This window comes from Corylus avellana, chromosome 3 (genome assembly GCF_965113065.1).
Source record: "Corylus avellana chromosome 3, dhCorAvel1.hap1.2, whole genome shotgun sequence".
In the NCBI taxonomy this organism is placed as follows: Eukaryota; Viridiplantae; Streptophyta; class Magnoliopsida; order Fagales; family Betulaceae; genus Corylus; species Corylus avellana.
The window spans coordinates 4336772-4358485 of NC_142492.1; the positions used below are offsets into that span (position 1 = coordinate 4336772).

General features: G+C 35.9%; 4 protein-coding genes and 1 pseudogene across 5 annotated transcripts; 1 reads left to right on the plus strand and 4 right to left on the minus strand.

Moving 5' to 3' along the window:
* The first annotated feature begins 344 nt into the window (after positions 1–344).
* On the plus strand, positions 345–3091 carry LOC132174489 (putative disease resistance RPP13-like protein 3). Its single transcript, XM_059586138.2, has one exon. The coding sequence runs from the start codon at positions 452–454 to the stop codon at positions 3089–3091; it is 2640 nt and encodes an 879-aa protein (XP_059442121.2). The 5' UTR covers positions 345–451.
* Positions 3092–3923: 832 nt separating this feature from the next.
* Positions 3924–12041, minus strand: LOC132175983 (uncharacterized; annotated as a pseudogene). Its single transcript, XR_015911743.1, has 3 exons — positions 11901–12041; positions 5318–6206; positions 3924–4235 (listed from the first exon to the last, which is right to left on the minus strand). The product of XR_015911743.1 is annotated as an uncharacterized LOC132175983 (transcript).
* On the minus strand, positions 9650–10831 carry LOC132174488 (uncharacterized). The gene is made up of 3 exons (XM_059586137.1): positions 10464–10831; positions 10169–10417; positions 9650–10064 (listed from the first exon to the last, which is right to left on the minus strand). Exons 1-3 carry the CDS (start codon positions 10829–10831, stop codon positions 9650–9652), a joined length of 1032 nt encoding a protein of 343 aa, XP_059442120.1.
* Positions 12042–13365: 1324 nt separating the features above from the next.
* Positions 13366–14012, minus strand: LOC148586706 (uncharacterized). Its single transcript, XM_088514967.1, has one exon. The coding sequence runs from the start codon at positions 13823–13825 to the stop codon at positions 13475–13477; it is 351 nt and encodes a 116-aa protein (XP_088371093.1). The 5' UTR covers positions 13826–14012; the 3' UTR covers positions 13366–13474.
* Positions 14013–19678: 5666 nt separating this feature from the next.
* LOC132176636 (NAC domain containing protein 2) lies at positions 19679–21328 on the minus strand. Its single transcript, XM_059588900.2, has 3 exons — positions 21026–21328; positions 20616–20926; positions 19679–20538 (listed from the first exon to the last, which is right to left on the minus strand). The coding sequence occupies exons 1-3, from the start codon at positions 21207–21209 to the stop codon at positions 19990–19992; spliced, it is 1044 nt and encodes a 347-aa protein (XP_059444883.1). The 5' UTR covers positions 21210–21328; the 3' UTR covers positions 19679–19989.
* Positions 21329–21714: the final 386 nt, after the last annotated feature.

A 21714-nucleotide genomic window follows, 5' to 3' on the forward strand; every position in this document is an offset into this window, starting at 1 on the left:
TTATATTTTAAGGTCTCTTTGGATTTGTAATTTTAAAATGTGCGATTTTTTTTTTTTAAAAAAAATGATTTTAAAGTGTGCAATTTTAAAATGTAGTTAACGTATGTTAAAATCGTAGTTTAACTTTTAAAATTGTAGTTTAACCTTTAAAATTGTGCATTTTAAAAAAGTATCTACATACCTACAATGAAAACGCAGATTTTTCGTGTTTTCAAATAAAAAGTTTAAAATTGCATTTTTTTATTCTGGCGTTGAAAATTGCTTTCCCCTTCTCTCTCCCTCTCTCTCAGATTCTTAGCAGTTGCTCTCCAGTCTCCACGTTCGAAATGTGAAGCAATGTTTTTCAATTTTGAACCTATGGGTATCATTTCCTAACCAGTACAACCCCTATAAAGAGAAAAGCTAAAAAAAAAGACGCAGCAAATATAAATAGGAGGGAAGACCAGCAACAATGGCCGACGTTGTCGTTAATGTTCTCTTACAGCAATTACCGCTACTAATAGAAGGAGCAACTTTCCCATCTGGAGTGGAAAATGAAGTCAAGTCATTTCAAAGGGAGCTCGAGAGGATAAATATCTTCCTCGAGAACTCCAAAGGGAAAGGCAACGAGCATGAAAATGTTAAGGCATTAATTAGGCATATCACGGAAGTTGCTTACGAGGCTGAGGATATTATCGACACATTCATCCTCAAAATCGAAGAACAAAGGAAGAGGAATTTCGCGGGAAAGATAATCAATAGCATTGCGCACGCAATAATGCTTCACAATGTTGCAAAGAAGATAGAATGCCTCAACAAAGAGATCAACAAAATCTACGATGATATAGAAAAGTACGGCATTGAAAGAACTGAAGCAAGGGTAGACGCAGAAGCAGAGAAGGCACTGCACAAACGTAGGACATGCGTCGAGGAAGATGACGTGGTTGGCTTTGTTCATGGCTCTGATACATTGGTGAATCAGCTTACTGATGAAACCCAGAATTCAAAGCTTGATGTCATTTCAATCATTGGCATGGGTGGGTTGGGAAAAACTACTCTTGCCAAAAAAATCTACAATAATGATCGCGTCAAGAGCCACTTTCATTGCCTTGTATGGGTGTATGTATCTGAAGATTTCAAAATCAAAGAGTTATTGATTGAAATTTTAAAATTTCAGATGCCAATATCAGATCTAGATGAGTTGACATCAAAAGTCAAAGGGATGAGTGACGAAGAGGCAAAAGAGTTCCTAGTAGAAGAGTTGCTCAAATGCTTGCAAGGGAAGAGGTACCTAGTAGTCATGGACGACATCTGGAAACCCCAAGTCTGGAATGAGGTAAAAGATGCTTTTCCTGAAAACTCCAATGGAAGCCGAATATTAATCACTAGCCGCATAACAGAAGTGGCCTTACATGCAAGTCTTACTCCTCCTTACTTTCTCCAATTTCTTAACAAAGATGAAAGCTGGGAACTCTTTTGTAAAAAAGTATTTCGAGGAGGAGAATGTCCTCCTGAGCTAGAAAATCTGGGAAATCAAATTGCAGAAGGTTGCCGTGGGTTGCCACTTTCAATTGTGGTATTGGGGGGTCTTTTAGCAAACAAAGAGAAGACACATCGAACATGGTCAAAAGTGATTGCCGATGTAAATTGGTATCTTACTGAATGCAGAGACATTCTAGCCTTAAGCTACACCTACCTACCACGGCGCTTGAAACCATGCTTCTTGTATATTGGTGCATTCCCAGAAGATTTTGAAATCACTGTAAATGAACTGATCAAACTATGGATAGCTGAGGGATTCATACAGCACACTGGCAGACGAAACATTGAAGATGTTGCTGATGACTACTTAGAGGAGCTTATTGATCGAAATTTGATCCAAGTGGCTACTAGGAGGTCAGATGAAGGAGTGAAGACATGTCGTATTCATGATCTTTTGCGAGACCTATGCATAATCAAGAGCGCGGAAGAAAAGTTTCTTTATGTACATAGAGATGATAACTCATCCTGGAACACCTCTCGCAGACATTCCATCCAGAGTAGAATTCTTCATCAATTCATTTCTTCAAACAATTCTGGCACTTCATATGTTCATTCTTTTTTGTCCTTTGGATTTGAATTGAGGTGGAAGTTTGAGGAAATCCATTGGAAGTGGGTCCACAATAACTTGAAAATGCTTCGTGTGCTTCATTTGGACCTATGTACCCATTGCGTTCCAGAAGAGATTGGAACATTGATCCATTTGAGGTACTTGAATATATTATGTGTGTCTATTCCAGATTCTATTGGCAACCTGAAGAACCTAGAAACACTTGCCATATGCACAGGTGAAATGGGTGGAGTATATTTGCCGGACTCGATAATAAAGCTGACGCGTTTAAGGAACTTGCAGGGGCATTTGGTTTTACCTGATCATTTCCCCAGGAACTTGAAGGGGCATTTGGTTTTACCTGATAATTTCACCTTGATCACAGCTTGGTCAAGCCTCCAAGTCCTTTCCAATATTAAAATGAACTCACAAATTGTGCATTTCATTGTCGAGGGCAAGCTTCCTAATTTAAGGAAATTAGGGCTAGTATATGGTTTGGAAGATGAGTGGATAGAAAGAATTGATTTTAAAGCTACTTTCCCAAGCGTCCACCACTTAAGTCATCTCCAAACATTGAGCATTTCAGGTATTCAATACAAGGTTAGGCTTCCTAATTCAATTCCAGAGACAATCACCAAGATAAGCTTAAAGTGGGTGTCGTTGGATAACAATAGCATGGAAGTGTTGGGAAAACTTCCTAAACTTTTAATACTAAAACTATGTGGTTGCCTTCCTTCTAGAGATCTTCACTTCCATGCACATTCGTTTCCTCAACTCCTATTCCTAAAGTTGTATGGCGAGGACTTGGGAAACTGGATACAGGATGAAGGTGCAATGGCAAGCCTAAGGCATTTGGTTTTCAAGAACTGCCATATAATTACCATCCACTCTTCTAACTTACGGAAATCAACTGCCTTGCGAGAGGTGGAGGTCTTAGATTGCGACTCTGATTTGACAAACATGTTTAAGAGATTGCAGATGGAGCTTGGTTTTAAGCTACACATTGGTCTTAGGTATTTATGATTTATCTTTTCTTTCTATTCTATCCGAATACATCCCCTTTTATATATATATACATAGTCAAAGTTCTCATGATAAACTTACCAATTGTTAATTATGTGTTGACAGGGAAATTTGATTGACACAGAAATTGTGTTAATTATGAGATTCAGGCATGGAGTAGCTAGCTATACACAATTTCAAGGGGGTGGATGGTCATTGTCCCCTTGTCAGTTGGTGTTGCGTTTTGTTATCTTGGATTAAATAATTTGTATTCATCCAAAATAAACTAATTTTGCTTTTAGACTACTATTTTGTAGTAATTTGTACATGTAATTCCGCGTTTGCTCCCAAGGAGATTTCTCTTTCTTTTTGGATTAAAATTAGCTTCTCTAATGATTGTAAGCATCTTGATTTTTAATTAGAATGTACATTTCAAATCATCTTAAAAGTCACATCATTTTTGGAAGGGGACACTATAAGGATTTTTAGCATTACTCATTAGAGTGCGAAAATAACTAAGAAACCCTTAAAAGAAACCATAAACAAATCAAATTATCAAAATACTAAATAAAAATTTCCTAAATGGACCAGAACTGGAACCATGTTGATATAGGCATATTTCTATTGTAATAAGTTAATAAAAGACAAAAATAACTAAGCCTTTTGATACAAATCCTTGATTTAAAGCCACGTGTCTCACATATGTCCTATGAAAGTATTCGTGCTCTAGCCAGGTGTTTACATGTCAATGTCTAAAAACTGACCAATACTACACTGGGAATGTGCAACAAAAATGCTATTTCGTGTGGATCATTTTCTACAAGAAAAAACAAGAATGGAAGTTGCACCAAAATCAGATTCATCGTTATGTTATTATGATTGCAGATGTAGCATCCTGTATTTTGAGCAACTACACGCAAAACAAAGAATCCTGATTACAAGCATAGTCTGCCCATGAAAGTGAGTAGTTATGAAATCACCTGTGAAACTACAACAATAGTCTCATGAATCAAGACCACTCAAAACCTCAAGCACCTGCTTCAGAAGACCTGGTCTGCCGCTGCAACTCCTCATCAGCGTTCCTCAGAAATTGATCCCAGCCACTTCCAGTGCTAGTGTCCAAGTAATCATACGGCACTGCTGTTAGGGGTGGCAAAATGAGTACCTGACACGACTCGATTACAACCTGCAGATACCCGTTACACGATTACCCAATATCCAGACACGACCCGTTTAGCTAAACGGGTAATTAGGTCTGACACGATTATGACACGAAAATAACCGGATAACCCGACATGATCTGTTTTACCCGTTTAAAATAACCGGGTCTAATCGGGTCGACACGACCCGACCCGTCAAAACTTAAAACCCTAAACTATAAAATTAAGAAAAAATTAAAAAAATAAAATAAAAATTGTAATATATGAAGAGAACCCATTTATGGAAATGAAGGAAGAGAAAGGAACAAGAGGGCAATTGCTGCTATGGCTCATAAGACGGTAAGAGCAAGAGGATTAGGGACTTTGGTTTTGGTTTGGACTTTGTGGGTCTGTGACTCTGTGAAACGCCATTGCAGTTGCAGAGAAAGAAGGTCTCTTTCCTTCCTTTTTCCTCTTTGTTTTTTTTTTCTTTTTTTTTTTTTTTGTTTTGTTTTGGGGGCAGAGCGAAAAAATTTAGTTCAATGCTCATCCTTACTATGCTTATAAACTAGTAGAAAATCTCCATACTAGTAATCTCTAAAGCTTTGTTTGTTTGGCAGGAAAAATCGGTGAGGACAGCGACGGTGAGGAGGGAGATCCGAGAGAGCCGAGACGCCGAGACGGAGGGAGAGTGAGAGTCTGAGAGACCGAGACTGTCACTTGAGAGAGAGAGAGAGAGCGCGAGCAGAGAGATCGAGTGACGAGTGAGAAAGCCAGAGATCTGCTCTGCCTTAGTGCCTTATCCTGATTTTGGAAGAACGAAGAAGAAAGAAGGAGAAGAAAAAAAAAAACAAAACAAAACAAAAACAAACAAACAAAAAACCGGGTCTAGCGGGTCGACCCGCCAAACCCGGATACTATGCAGGTCTGGCGGGTCGACTCCCCGGACCCGCACAGTAACCGTGTCTGGCAGGTCGACCCGCCAGATACGAAATTACCGGGTTTTAATCGGGTAAACTCGATTACGACCCGAACCCGATAAGTCCAAACCCAATACCTATTTTTTCGTGTCGAGTTCGCGGGTCGTGTCAAAATTGCCAACCCTAACTGTTGTCTTCAAACCAGGCCTAACAGCACACTGGCACTCCACAATTCTGAAGTCTACATTATTGCATTCTTCCCTAGTGTTCTGCTCTAACTCCTCCCAATCAAACAACAGCGGCAATGTAAATGCACCCCAAGGGTTGAAATCCAAAACCTTAATCTGCTCATCCTTTGTAACATAAACATCAAATGTGTAATTTTCCGATTCAAATTTCAGCCTCACCTCATCCTTGTAAAATTGCTGAATCAACCGCTGAAGATCAATTTTCTTCTTAAGAAGAATAGGATAAAAAGTAGTCACCTCATGTTGGGAAATTCCAACTAGGTTTTGACCCCGTACAAAACAACGAAATTCCATCTCTAGCCTAAGAGAGGGGTACCACTTGCGGAATGCAAGGAAGAAATTCTGTGGCCTTGATGAGGACTTGTCACTGCATGAATCATATGCATGACATAAATCATGGATCAACGATTCAGATGACCGTAGCAAGAGTGCAATCTCGCTAAATGGCTCACAGTTGTGCTAATCCAAGCAGAGTCTTTTGGTGCACTCCAATTCAACTTAGGGAAGACAGCACCACCAAGGGATTCAATTGATTCCTTAATTTTCAATTCAAGTTGAGGGAAAGATGGGGGTGGCGAGGGTTATTCTGACTCGTCTCCAGATCCTTCTGATACCTGATAGTCTTCCTCCTCTTGAGGGTTATGGATTCTATTGGGTAGGGCGTCATCATTATAGATAGAAACAGGTAAAAGGAAGGGACCAAAATCGTCAAGAATGTATTGAATAAACGATTCAGGAAGTTCATGAATTTGGGTTCTAATGGAGACAGATTTAAATTTTGGGTACCACTCCTGAATCTGGCATCGATTCACTTCTCCTTCCTTCATTTCTGAATAAAATAGAAGATTTTATCGGTAATATAAAAAATGAGTTCCTTCTATCTGTTACAAGAAAACCAAATACAAATGGTAAAGTAACTAGATATCACATACTCAAATAAACTTTTTCGAACCATTGTAAACTTTTGCAAGAAATTGTTGAGTTTCTCATAGCAGTTGTATTTGATCTACTAAAGAGAAGTAAAGTCATTCAAAATAAAAAAGCAGCCTTTACCCTATGAAAAATCATTTCATAGGGTAAAGCATTACCCTAAATAAGCACTTAATGATTTATATCCCTTAGCAATTCATCCTACTCCAGGCTTATACTCTCAAAATTAACATGGTTTATAAAATGTAGTAACAAATACTAGCCTGGGATTGCGCCTTGAGTGTACTAGTTCTGCACAGATAGCATGAAACAGCCCTATATGTCTCAAAAATATGAAAATAAGCACAAATCATTTCAAATTACAGGAATGAGTAAAATCCCTAAATTGTACCAAAGATCTTCAGATATAAGTTCAGAGATTATGGGTATACTGTTAGTTATTCATAAATTATGATTCTCATGATTAATTTTTTTGAATTTATCTAATTTTTTCTTGTAAAGCCATCTAGACATACAGATGTTTACTCTTAGTAGGGGCTGCTCAAAGCCACCATTAAAATATATGAATACGACAAAAGAAAGGCCTTTGAGTGCAAGATAGTAAAATTGGTCAGAATGAAACTGAACCGACTAAATGGTGATAATGACTCCAACACTTAACTAATCATGTCATAATATTCAAGATTAAGAAAAGAACAGTTAGTAATTAAGACAAGTTAATAGGAAAACTTCATACAGCACGTTCATGCAAACATAAATGTACTAGCAACATAAGCAACTCCAAAAATAACCATTTTGTTTAACTTAACCTTCATGGAAAGAAGTGGAAATGATGAGGCCATTCACGTTCTATATGTTTAAAATTTTGGATTCTAATGGAAACAAATTTAAATTTTGGGTACCACTCCTGAATCTAGAATCGATTCACTTCTTCTTCCATCATTTTTGCATAAATTAGAAGATTTTTTAGCTGTAAAATATAAAATGAGTACCTTCTATATGTTAGGGTGGCTGGCCATCCATGGGATGAAGTGCTTTTTTTTTTTTTTTTTTTTTTTTTTCTTTTTTGGTGTAAAAAAAGGGTTTTTTGGGAAATAATTTTTAGAGCTAGAATATTGGAAATTCGATTCAATTCTAGTGAGAAAATATGGTCATTCCTGTGTTGTCACCATATGAAATAAAAGGAATGGTTATTTCATTCTAGCTTCTTGTATCCTAGTAATATTCATCCTATTCCCAAGGAATCAATATTCCAATGTACCAAACGTAGCCTAAGGTTATGATTGGATTATGCTTTACACACCAATTAATCATATAAACATCAACTTAAGACCTAAATCTGCCTCAATGCCGACTTGCCAAAAAAAGGAAAACTTCAATCCAACTTCAACTTCAAAATATGTCTTTAATGTTACAATATGATCAATATCCAATAGTATCATCTTCTGCACCATGCATGCATCCACATAACGTCACTTTCTTGCCATTACTGCAAAGCAAGCCATTCCCCAAGTTTGAATGAGTATTTTCAGTACCTTTTTATATAAAATTCAAAAGACAATGTTTCTAGTAAAAGGCGAACCGAGAAGGGATCATTCACTAGTGGCCCACTAAAACCATAATTGGTCTCAAATTAACTAGCAAAACCATGTTTAACACAAGCAACAATTAACAGAGTCTTAGTCCTTTCTTTTGAACAAGTAACAATTAAACCAAAAAACTAAGCAATGAGAGCTCCTGTATTGAGTCAGGCCCAGGATAAAAATATTCATCAAGAATCTAATCATCATACATCCCGAATCAGGTAAAGACTCTTAAGTTTCCAGCAAGCCACTGATATATACATTCCTATTATGACCTAATGATTTTCGTGTGTTTCCTAAGAATTTTCTTTTGAGGAAAAAAAAAAAGATGCTACATCTTTTCAGGACCTCAGATTTTGACCTTTTTATTTGCATTTCTAACCCTCTCCACCATGATGTTGAAGTTTAGGTCTTTAATTTCCAATATCCACGGTGCTTAGCAGTAATCAATCTCCACATCTTTAATAAGCTTTATGACTGTGGCCTCTACTACACTCACTGAACTAGCCACTACTCATCCCCATTTATATCCCTTAGCAATTCAGATTTCAGCCTACTCCAGGCTTTCTAAACACAGGTTTAACTACTCTGACCATTTCTCTCTTGAAAACTTTTCCTAGAGTCTCATACAACCCACTGAAATGTGAACCACCATGAGACATACTTTCTCATAGGAAGGAATTTTAATACGTTAATTGGTCAAGGCAAAAATCTTTTATCTAAAAAGTCCTTCACTCAGACTTTTTCACAAGTAGGTAGTGCTCAAGTACTATTTATGAGTAGTAAAATTAGCTACCAAAAAATACGATCCTACATGCAGTGTATATATGAATGTGGCCTCTACTACACTCATTGAACTAGCCTCTATTCATCCCCATTTATATCCCTTAGCTATTCGGCGTACACCAGGCTTTCTTTTATTTTTTTCAATGAATAAGTTCTTCATTAGCAAAACGACACAATTACAACTCTTCAGCAGATCAGTAGAAACACAAAGATACAACAAGCCACTATCATGCAGGAACACACAAAACACACCTACAAACAAACTAGTCAGAATACTAGCCACCCAAACCAAATTACATTTTTACAATTCATACCTACTCAGAGACTACAAACTGCTTCTACTCTGTAAAGAGCAGAAACCAGCTGCCATACTCTCTAAAATAGTATACTGCAGAACAAAATGCAACACTTCTCTACATCAAGATCACCTCTTTAATGCTCAAATTCTGACATAGTTCTACATTCTCAGGGTTCCTGTTAAATCTCCCTTTGCCCAAAACTTTGGTTCTAACTTCTCAAAATATTTTCTACATATTCTGTCTTCCGTTTTTGATTGGCTACCATATTTTATCTCATTTCAATTGCGCCAAACATTGTAAGCTGTGGCACAAATCACTAATCTACAAGATTAGCTTTCAAGGACTTTTTCCTCCATTCCTGCACAGCATTATGAACAACATCTTCCTAATCTGTCAGAGGTTGAGAAATTCTGCATCTTGCCATACCTTTCTCTCCAGATTCGGGTGCTGAAGCAACATTTAAAAAAGGTATGCTCTCTAGTCCCCATTACACTCCTACAAAAAAACACACGACAGCTCCCTTATAACCCCATTTGATTAAACGATCACCAGTTGTCAAACAATTTTTTGTTGCCAACCACATGATAAGAGAATGCTTGGGGATAGCTAGAGGAAACCAGATTACTTTCCACCAATCAACAGTTGGATTCTTCAGCCTTATTTCATCCCAAGTTTCATGACTCATGTATCTCCCCTTTTTTGGAAATCATCGAAACTGGTTTGTCAATTGCACCTATAGGTACCTCAGGTAACCTCATCTGGATTTCCACCAGCTCATCAGATCTGGCAGGACCCCAGAGCCAAACTCCATTGCTCAGCACACTCAAGACCTTAGCATCAATTCGACTATGAGCATCATAGATCACACGGTTATCATATTTTTCAAAAAGTATGCCCGAGGGATGCCACCAATCCATCCACAAGTGAATATCCTTCCCATTGTCTACCTCAAATTTTATAAAACGTCTAGCCATATCATGGATTTTCAATATCTTACGCCAACTCCAAAAGCTATTTTGGGATATCCCAACTGTCCAAAAGCTCTTCCCTTTTACCAAGTTTTCTTTGATCCAAGCAACCCACTTAGGACTAGATCAAGCAAAGATATTCCAGAGATGTCTAAGGATCAAAGCTTGATTCCATTTGACCAGTTTTTTAATACCCAGCCCTCCCTACTTCTTCGGAAAACATACAGTATCCCATGCAACTTTGGCTTAGGCAGCTCCATCTTCTTTGCCATTCCAAAGAAACCAATTGAATTTCTGTTCAATGGTTTTATCTTCTTGGGCAGGATGAAGATCCCTGTCCAATACACCTGGATGTTGTATAAAATGGAAGTTAATAAATGGATACGATCAGCAAAGGAAAGCTTCTTTGCAATCCATGAGTCACTCCTTCCAATTATCTTCTCTACCAAAGCTGCACAATCTGCAGAACTCAGTCTGGTGGAGACCGAGGGCACTCCTAAATACCGGCCTGGAAGCTTACCTTCTCTCATTTGTAAGCTGGCCTTCAACAGGTCTTTCAACCATATCAGAAGTTCCAGAGCACAACATCGTGCTCTTGTCAGGATTTACTTTGAGACCTGAAAGAGATTCAAACTCTTCCAAACCTGCTTCACTACATTTATAGAATTCACATTTGCCTCTGAGAAAAATCAGAAAATCATCCGTGAAGCATAAATGCAAAAATATCAATATCAAGCAACGGTAGTGAAATCTGAATCCCCTGTTCTGGGAAGCATAATCATCTATCAATCTAGAAAAGACTTCCATTGCAAGACCAAAAAAGTAAGGAGAGAAAGGACCCTTGCCCCAACCCCTTTCACCCATCAAAGTAGCCTTCCAACGATCCATTCAAAGCTATTTAGAACCGTGGAGAGGTCATGCATTCTTTGATCCAAACACAGGTTAACTACTCCAGGCTTTCTAAACACAGGTTAACCACTCTGACACATTTCTCTCTTGAAAACTTTTCCTAGAGTCTCATAAAACCCACTGCAAAATGAATAACAGTGGGACATGTTTTCTAATAGTAAAGAATTTTAATACGTTAATTGGTCAAGGAAAAAATCTTTTATCTATATATATATATATATATATAGTCCACTTCAATTTCTCTCAGGCAACCAAAAGCATCCATCAACATATTCCATTCTGTTAATGAACACCAATTGTATCACACAATTTCATTTAGGTGAATATTCAACACCCAACATAATACTTATTTCTCAAAGAAAAACCACAATTAATTGCTCACAATAACCAACACCCACCAACAATATCACTCTGAAAATTGGGTGAAGTAAAAGGGTGCCTACTTATAATTTGAAAACATCACAATCATGATTAAAAAAAAAATCACAGTCATGCTATCTCAACAACAGGCAAGGGGAAAATTGAGAAAACTCACTAAAAAGCACTGCCTGAACGAAAAATATTTTTGCATGCAATTAATCTACTGACAATTATTCTGTTTCCGGCATTTGAAACAAGAGAGACTAATAGTAACAAGGAAAACTAAAGCAAACAGAAAAGGCAATTCATCCGAAGCTCAACAGACCCTTAAACATTTCTCACAATTTGATATGCAAGCAACTATCAATGTCAACAAGTGGATTTCTAAGAAAATTCTCCAGACCATCAACAACACAGCAAATGACATGAGATATCCTTTGGGAGGAGTTGGGAAATCAACACAAAAGGCACCACCGAACCTTCATTACTTTTCATGCCTAAGAAGTTTACGAAAATTAACCATAGACCAACATGCATATCATTCCAATACTTCCATCAATCCGACTTACTCTCTACAAGTATGAAAGTCTTAGGAAATTTTGAAAACACCCTTGAACAGCACCATAGTTACCGTTCACGCATGAAACACAGAGAGAGAGAGAGAGAGAGAGAGAGAAGTTTCTTATACCTAGCGCGTGGGTCGTGCAGTTGATGCCTCCTCAGTCACCCGCTGTTTCCTTCCCTCCCTTTAGCTTTCTCTCTTGCCTGCTTCCTCAAACTCTCTCTCTCTCTCTCTCTCTCTGAGTTCTCTTTAAGAAATTGAGATGGGTTTAAACAGTAGAGCGATTACAAAAGAATGAGGGTTTAGTTGTTTACTCCAAATAACCCCAAATTAAAATTTGTTAGAAAATTTGGCCCTTGAATTATATTTATTTATTTATACAGTCCAATCCCCTTAAAATCGAATTTCTAGTTCCGTCCCGGGATTTTGATAAAACTCTTAACAAATTATGAAAATAGTTTGTAAAAAAGATGAAAATTCGAAATTTTTATTATTCTTAAAAAATTTTAAAAAGATTTTCTAAATTCATCCCTATAAGTAAGTTATAACAGTAAGCTAACGTCTTAAAAGGTAATAAAAATTCTAAAGATGGGAGAATCTTGATTCTTGAGAACTAAAACTTTAAAGGCAAATTCTATTTTTGAAAGAAAAAATAACAAGAGATGGCAAATCCTCAAATATTAATGCTAAGATGGATTCAAATTATGATAATTGCTTTAGGCAAAAATGTCACGTTGATGTGGTCAGAAAGTTTGCTTAACCCACATATTTCATTAGGCTCGAATCTCTTATACAGTTAGCTAGCTTTATCTTTCACTATTTTTTTTTTACATATTCACACAAGAGGAAGAGAGGTGTTCGAACTAATGACTTTAATAGGCTCGAATCTCTAATACAGCTAGCTAGCTAGCTCTATCTTCCACTAATTAATTTGCACGGTTTACACGAAGTTTCTCCCAATATGATCCCTCCATCCATTAATATTCAATTTAATTGCAGTAGGTGTTCTACATTGAGATAACCTTTAGAATGGTTGAATAAGAAAATTAAATACAAATCGATTGAGCCAATCAGTTGTTCTAATCAACCTCCATTCGGTGGTTGTTGTCTTGTTGAAGTGCTTTAGCGGGTCCGGAAATGGTTGTCCATTCTTGTGTCATTTTTGCTTCAAGAATTGCTTTATGATGCCCTTTCAAAAATGATTGAGTATTTTTTTTCTTTTTTTAACTACGGGCCTAAATATATGGTTAACACTCACAAAATTCATTTGAAAAAAAAAAATATCCATTTAGTAAAAATAAAATAAAAAATTAAACGACAGCTTTAAAGGTCCAAAAATGACCAAAATACACTTTTAATAAAGTTTTGTCAAAAAAACATTTTTTTAACTTAAAAAAAAATTCTATTTTTTAAACACAATCCTAAACATACTTTAAGTTTTGTACTATAATTTTTGTTTTTGATTTATTGTTTTAATCCATATAATCATTTTCTTATTTGCTTAGAAAAAAGAAAGAAAATAAAAACAATTGTTCTAATAATAATTCCAGTACAAATTAAATAAAAGGAACAAGTAGTTTAATGTCTGTACACGTAGTGTGGAGAATTTCTACAAAAAAAAAAAATCGTAGTAAATATAAGAAAATTGCAATCTCATGGATGGCTTCCAGACTGACATATAAATCGGAGCTGCAAGCAAGCTAAGCCACCGACATGTTAGAGAGCCGACTTGGTTTTGGCCGGAAGTTGAGCCACCGGAGGCTCAATCTTCGAATTGGTGGCGCCAACGCCCTCCTCAGGACCTCCTTTGCGTTATTATTCCGCCTCAGCTTTTCCCCGGCCGGCACCGCATAGCCGTGACTGATACAGCTGACAGACCCAGGACGATTGGAACACGTGCAAGCTGGCCGAGGCCTAGGACTAGGAGGTGATGATGAGACATACCTATTCTTTTGCCCACGATTTCCCTCTATGGATTCTCCTGCGAGTGAGGATGATCTCGCAGGTTCTTGTTGCTGCTGTACAGCTTGTTTTCGAGGAATCCTTTGCATTTTGTCGAACTAAAGAAGAGCTTCGAAGATGAATTGCTCGAGTTCTTTCGTTTAATAGGCTTAAATTTCTCCTCGCTCGACTAATGATTGATGAATTTGATTCTTTAGTGGAAGACTACTTCGTAGAAACGTTGGGTTTGGAGTGCTTGACCAATTCAAGACTTTGAAAGATACTACTAGAGTCCATGTTCTTCTCAAACAAATATCTAAAGTAATCTAGGGGTATTAGGGTGGAACTTCCACTTTTTAAATTAAAATTCTCAATTTTATTAGTATTAATTATTTTAGCTCATACTAATACTTTAATCAGGTTACGTCAAAGCTATAATTCGATCGGACTTAAAAAAATCAGATGTGGTTCTTAATATATCTTTTTTGAACAACTTTCAAGAAATTTTTTTTTTTGGAAAATTTCACTTAACCTATGAACTACTACGCATTTTAAAAAGATCTCTTCAAATTTCAAAATTTTTCAAATTTACTTCCTGAATTTTCAATCATATTTTAAATATTAAAATTAATAAAATGACCTTTATACCCTTAACTTGTTTATAAAATTTCAAATTTACACTTAGTTTTTAAAGTAAAAATAAATTAATTAAAAGAAAAAACGAAAATTGAAAGATAATTTGGTTATTTTAGTCATTTTCATTGGGTTAACGACTGAATCTGACGAATGAGTCAATTAAATCAAATTAAAAGTTAAGAAAGTTATATTAAGAATTTTTAAAATTTGAAATCTTCTCCAAACGTATAGTAATTAAAGAGTTTAAACTAAAATTTATTTTATTTTATTTTATTTGTTTTTGAGTAAAGTGCTGCTATAATATAGGTTGTGGGAACATGGACTTTTTGTTAGGAAAAAAAATGAAGAAAAAGTCCGTGTTCCTTGAATAGGAAGCCGCAATTGCTGACCGGGTCACCAGATATATAGGCGTGTATTATGTGTTTATATTAAAAAATAATAATAATTGGAGACTAATTAATATTAAAAAAAAAAAAGAATGTACATTTCGTACGAACCTTTCAAATCCTTTGCAAACGAGCCGCACAGGTTGTGAGAACGTAGGTAAAAAAGTCAACGAAATCAATATGTCCAAACCCACTGATGAAGACATTGGCATGGTTTGGGTGGTACATGTGACATGATATGTATTTGGATGCTATATAAAACGTCCGATTACATAAGATGCATGTGATTGATGTACAAGGGTGCGATCGATAAGTTCACAACTAATTGAATTGACCAGTGAAAAGAAAGAGATTTTCGTGTGAATTTTTATGTTTAAACAGTAATATATAAGAAGTGATTTAAGTATCCGAAGTTTTTCCCAGGCCTCCACTCTAACTCGCCTTACTATGCTAACAATTTTTTGGTGGACTTTATAAAATTTTTCTGAACTTCTACGAGTTTTAAAAATATCACCCAATATTTCTAAACTTCTATGAGTTTTAAAAATATCTCCTAGTTTTAAAAGTCTTTCAATTTTTTTTTTTTTCAATTATCCAATTTTGTTAGAATTTTCAGTTAAGTCTTATCAAAATTTTCAAAATACCCTTTTTTTTATAAAAAAAAAATAGAAAAGTATAAAGATTTAGGCGTTTATTTATTTATTTTTTATAAAAAAACATATTTGCAATATTTTTGCAACATATTTGTAATTTTTTAATTTTTATTAAAAACGGGGTATTTTGGGCATTTTGACAAAAATTAACAAAAATTCTAATGAAATGGGAATAATTGAAAAAAATTGAAAGCTCGATACTCCTAATTGAGAGTTTTTGATATTTGGGAGATATTTTAAAACTTGTTAAAGTTGAGAAAAGTTTTATGTAGTTTTCCTAATTTTTTTTTTTTTTTTTAAAGCTCGGTCAACAATTTCAACTGTCCCAAAAAAAAAATGATTAAAACATATATCTTTCACGTACGCAATACGACAGAAGCACGAAATTTTTTTTCCTAGCAACGCTGCTAGTATATATATATATATATATATATATATCACTATTCCTTTTTTAATCATTCTGTGGTTCTTGATCAGCAAGTGTCTAGAAACACAACTTGTTCTGTAATTGTCAATCTGTCATCCTAGAAGAACATATTTTGAATAAAAACAAAAAAAAATCATATATATATATATATATATATATATATATATGCATGCTATATATTATATATTAATTGTCAAATACCGATCGAATAGAGAGCTTAATTTAAAGCTTAAATATTGATGTATACATTGATAAAATGAAGAAGTCAATGAGACTGATTCTATGATTTCTTTTATCAATTAAAGTAACCTTTTGTGTATGTGATATTCGTATCTTATATACGTACATTATTCTCATATACGAAAAAAAAAAAAAGAGTGAAAAATATGGGTAGAAATTAAAGTTATAACCCTTTGGTTATTCTTTCTCGATCTCTCTTCACTTTCTCTTCAATTTATCTGTTGTCTTAACTTTTCCTTTACTTCTAATCCTTGTTCACCTTCTATTCTACGGTGTGGATTTGCTTGTGTGTTACTCTTTTCATCTAAAAATAAAAGAAAAACAAAATGGTGAGTGCTAGTCATGCAGTGACTATATATTGCAAGAGAATGAGGTTAGAGGGTTTGCCGGGGTTGGATTTGGCAAGACCACTATGACGCTCAAGTTAGTCTAATGAAGTAGGAGGAAAATTTGGCAGAGTAATAATAGGGTTGATTAGCAATACCTAAATAGATACCTTCCTACTCCCTTTATAGGCCATCGTTCCTCGATCACCTTTCTTTCTAGCTAGGGTTTTAAGGATTAATTCTGTCAATAATATGTTACTGGCGTGAAGATTCCTTTTCTAAGTTTGTTAGCCGAGCGCATGGCGTGAGTAGGTTGTCGTCTGAGTTGGCGGAATAAGGAATCAACTGTCAAGGGTCCTGCCCCTTAGGCCCTTCATGTGAGCCATCGGCTCTCCAGGCAACTTCAGTAGGTGAACTTCCAAGAACCCATCGACAATTAGGCCCTCGATCTAGTGAGGCTATTATTATTTTAGCCAAAATCTTGTTATATATATATTGAAAAAAAAAAAGAAAAAAAGCATACAAGTACCCACTTTATCTATCAATATTCAACTCAACTAGATTCAGCTCATCATCAGCAGTTTGGGATATAATCATATATAAATTAGAAAAATGCTACAAACTTCCTGATATGGCTTTAAAAATCATCATTAATTGAATTTTAATCAAATTATAATTATAAAAACTACGTCCGAGTGTAAAATAAAAAAAAATCTAAGAATGAGAGTATGTGTAGCATTACTCTATAAATTATAGTTATAAAATAATTATATTGTCCATGCAATATCAAATTAAAAAAGGAAAAAAGAAAGGCAAAAGAATGATTTATTTGGTTCCTAATTCTTTTTTTTTTTTTTTTTTTTTGACATATCCACACAAGGGAAGAGGGAGGAGAAATTCGAACTAGTGATTTTCACTTCATGAGGCATAGTCCACTACCGATTGAGTTATCCCTTAAGGACGGTTCCTAATTAAACATGCTCACATTTCTATTCCTAATCCCAACTCACTGCCCTCTAGCTGTTGCCTGTGCCATTCCTTTAATTAGTACCATAATGGAGAACTATAATTGATTATTAATTAAATGCAATTATTGTGGGTTTCAACTATTAATTCCAGTATTTGTATTATTTTTCGAATTTTTCTTTATTTTGGTATAGTATAATGTACATTTATGTATTTTGACAGGTATGCTTTGTATTATCCAATGAGAATATAGTACATTTACGTATTTCTACACGTATATATGCTTAATTTGTATTATCCAAGTGGACAAGCAGATGGAATTGCTGATAGATATGATCTTTAAAATGTATTAGATATTAAGCAGATTTGTAGAGCTTTGAAAGCATGTGTAAAAGCATAATTCTAAAAGTAGATTGAGATAATAGCGCATTTGATGGCTTCAATATCTATTCCAAAATGAAGCACTTGTGATTTGAGAAAATTGATAAAGTTGTTTGTACTTTTTCCCAGGAAAGGAATTGTGATTAAAGGCCATTTAATTCGTGAGGTTTTAAGATAATGATTCCTTTAGATGATAGATGAGAATGGTCCCATAAAAAGTCAGCAAGAAAAGAAAGCTATTTGTGAGGTAGCCTCTTGCTATCAATTTCTCTGACCCCCCAAGATCATGCAATAGACTTGGCCACGTCTTATCAGTCCGATGAAGGAAAATGACACCTACACTCAAATATCTTGGGTCGATGAAACTATTATTATTATTATTATCGCGGTTAATTAATGTGTGGAAAAAGTTAAAAAGTAAAATCAACTTTTTTACGACTTCGTAGCCCATGATCGATCGAGTGCTTTCTCCTATAACATAGCACACAAACTGACGACAAAAAAGAGATTCTGAGAAGGGATTGATTAATACTTCATTATACTTGGGTATCTTTCAAAAGAGACAGTTCATGTACACCATATATACAAGCTCTTTGGCCATTGGTTGTTGCTTTGAAAAGAATTTTTGAACAGAATTATTTCAGGTTTCTGATCTTTAATTGCCTTAATTTCAAGCGTAAGGCCTAAGCCACATATTGTTTCATGTTTGTTCTTTTGAACTTCATTTTTTCTTGAAAATCTTTTTGATTCATTATACTCATGAGAGATCATCCTTCCTTTCTCTCTCTAATTATAAGTGTAAAACGTTCAAACCTCGCTCTGATCGAAAGATAGTTCAAGTACATACATAACTTCTAATTAACTTAATCTTTTGAAATAAGTGGTAATTTTAACATGCTAAAAAAACCCATTTGCCAATTTTATTAGCTTAAAAGGGATCAAATTAACTGTACATTCAGCAGATAAATTTGCATTTTTGTATTTCAATGTCTTCTTCCCTTTGGTTTTATACATGCATGAATGCTCAAGTACACACATAGCCCGGGAAGAAGGATTAAGTGATAGGCCAAAAGAAGAATATAAGGATTAATTAGTAATGACATACTACATAGCTTAATCCCAAAACGAAAAAGTGACATGTATGTATAATGTATTTTTCCTGAAAGCAATTAATTATACAGATATTTACCGCGTATAATATATCTTTTTATACAATATTAGAACTCAAGCCAATCGCGTGGCTTTCTTTTGCCCCCAATTATATCCTTAATGATTATGATAATATTTAATTTATATACTAATATAATAATATCATATATTATGTACGTTTGTATCATTGTATGCATATATATTAGATAAAGCATGCCATCAGTAGCTACAGCTCCAGATTGTTCATCCTTTATATTATTGAACGTACATGTGCTAGCTAGCTATATTCTTTCTACCAAATCATTGAGAGTTCAATGCTAATTATATATGTTAATGATATACTTCAGTATTTCTCATCAATTATTCGAATGTTAACTAATTAAATTATTCTTTTTTCTGAAGTGATTATTCTTGAAATTTAAAGAAAAAAATTATTAAATATAATTATGCCTTCAAGCTCTATCATCAGAATATATATAACGTAGACCTGTCAGAAAAATAACGATCAACTTTTTCCAATTTTCATAAAGGAAATCAAGGGGGCACACAAAAGTTCTTGTTAGATTGCATGTTCTCCATATGATGAAATTCCCCACAGACCTGGCTGGAAAGAAGGATAATAATTATAATCGAAAGAAGAAAGATCTCTTACCTTCAAGGGTTTATGAGCACTAACAGGAAAAGATCAAGCCAAAAACCAAGCACTCGCGTACTATTTTCAGCTACAAGAATAAAGCAAAACCTTGGCCACATGCAACAATCCTTGTGAATGATCAATTATATATATAAACAGAAATAATTAATACATAGAAAATCCATAACCATTAATTATCTCTTGGTAAAGTTCTACAATATAAGAGATCTCTAGCGTTTGTGTTACAGAGGAAAATATACTAATTCATCTGTTTTATTTTTCTACATCGATCAAAAGCTAGCATCTACTCTTTTTCTTTGCACCTCTAAATATAAAAACAACCAAATTATATATATATTTATGCATGGCTAGAACTAATCGGTTTCCATCATCAATCGCCTCACCTGAAATCGGCAGCAAGTTTTACACCCTGAAGAAGAATTCGAGGCCATTTTTCATAACATGTGCCTTAAATATTAAGAATACCAGTTCAACCCGGGAAGGTGACAAGGTGCCCGGAAAATGCCGTCTCCGGTAGACCCCAGTATTAACTGTTGGTGCAATGAAGGTGTCTGCGGGAACTGACTAAGCAGAGTAGCAATGGAAGTAGAAGCATTCCCATCCTTCCTTGCTATACTTTCATTACTATCATCCAACTGCAATAATCTCTCCCTCGACGAATGTCCGCCAGCGGCAGCTGTGGCTACATCATCATTCCAGTACAACGACGGCAGCGTCCGCTTTAGCGGGAGGTTGTTCGAGGCTGCAGCCAAGGCCGGAGAGTTGATACCATCGCTGTTGCTGACTATCCCTTCATACAAATTCTGGTAATTTTCGAGCAATGCGCCCGCGTAGCTGGTGGCTACCGCCTTTGGAAGTTGCAGTTTCATCACATTTTGCTGCCCCACGGCGAATGAAGGTGGCATAGATCCGGCCACGTCATCCATGGAGTCCTCCCTTTCGTTGTTTATCAGCCTATGAGCGTTGTTCTTTTTGTAGATTCGGCATAGCACCCAATCATCCAGCTAAATACATACAAACAATCAAATTAATCATTGGGTTAATTTTCATAAGAAACTGGAAATTAATTAAATTAAATTACCCTCAAAGAGTTTTTCTTGTTGCCGAAGTCACACCCGGGAGGCATATTGCTAGCCCTGTTATCCGACAGCAGCCGGTACTCGTGCATGATCCAATTGGTCTTGATTCCCTTTGGGGGCTTCCCTCCATAAAACACCAGCGCCTTTTTTACACCGACCTTTTGATTACTGCCGGAGCTCAGTACCGGCTTATCGGTTCCAGTAGCCTTCCAATACCCTGAAGTTGCCGCCCTGTTTGGTCTAGCTCCGTTCGGGTACTTCCGGTCCCTTGGACTGAAAAAGTACCACTCTTGCTCGCCAAACGTAGCCTTGGCTGCGAAACCATATAAACCCATGAAAACTAAAAAAAAAATTATACAATTTTTTTTTTCTTTTTTGTTCTTTAATATGTCTGAAATAAAATATGTTGTACCTGGGAGTTCCCATGGATCAAATTTGTAAAGATCAACATCAGCGATTATTGCGACAGGAAGAGGAGCCGAGGTTGCCTTTTTCTTGAGGTAGTGAATCACCAGCTCCTCGTCTGTCGGGTGGAACCGGAACCCCGGTGGGAGGTTCGGCCGGTTCAAGCCGGTGGGTAAGTCAGTGCTCTCCATATATGGCTTATACAAACCCTAGCAGTAGTGTTGTACTGAGCTCCAAGGGTTTAACAGAGAGATGAAGAGAGAGAGAGAGAGAGACAGAGAGAGAGAGGTTTCAGAGAAATTCCATGTGAGATGGGCATGGAGAAATAAGAGCTATTAAGTTGTGTGTTAGGGACGGATTAAGTACACATGCAGGTTAAAAGGAAGCCAATGGTTATGCGCCACGTAATGGTGGTCTAGGGGTAGATTAGTCTGTACGCACTGGACTAAAATGGTTGTTTGGCTGAATTTATTCTAGGGGTGGAAAAAGACGTGCGGTGGTTGGGAAATGAGTGTGAGTGATATGGAGGTGATGGGTACCTGATGATGACGACAACTGAATTTGGACCGTTGAAAAGTCGACACGTGTAAGTGGGAAGTTGTGGGAGGGTTTGACGCGTTGGTTGAGAGATGTTGTGGGGGCCACATCCCACACAAGACAAGGAAAAGATATAATGGACGGATAAGTGTGGGGTGG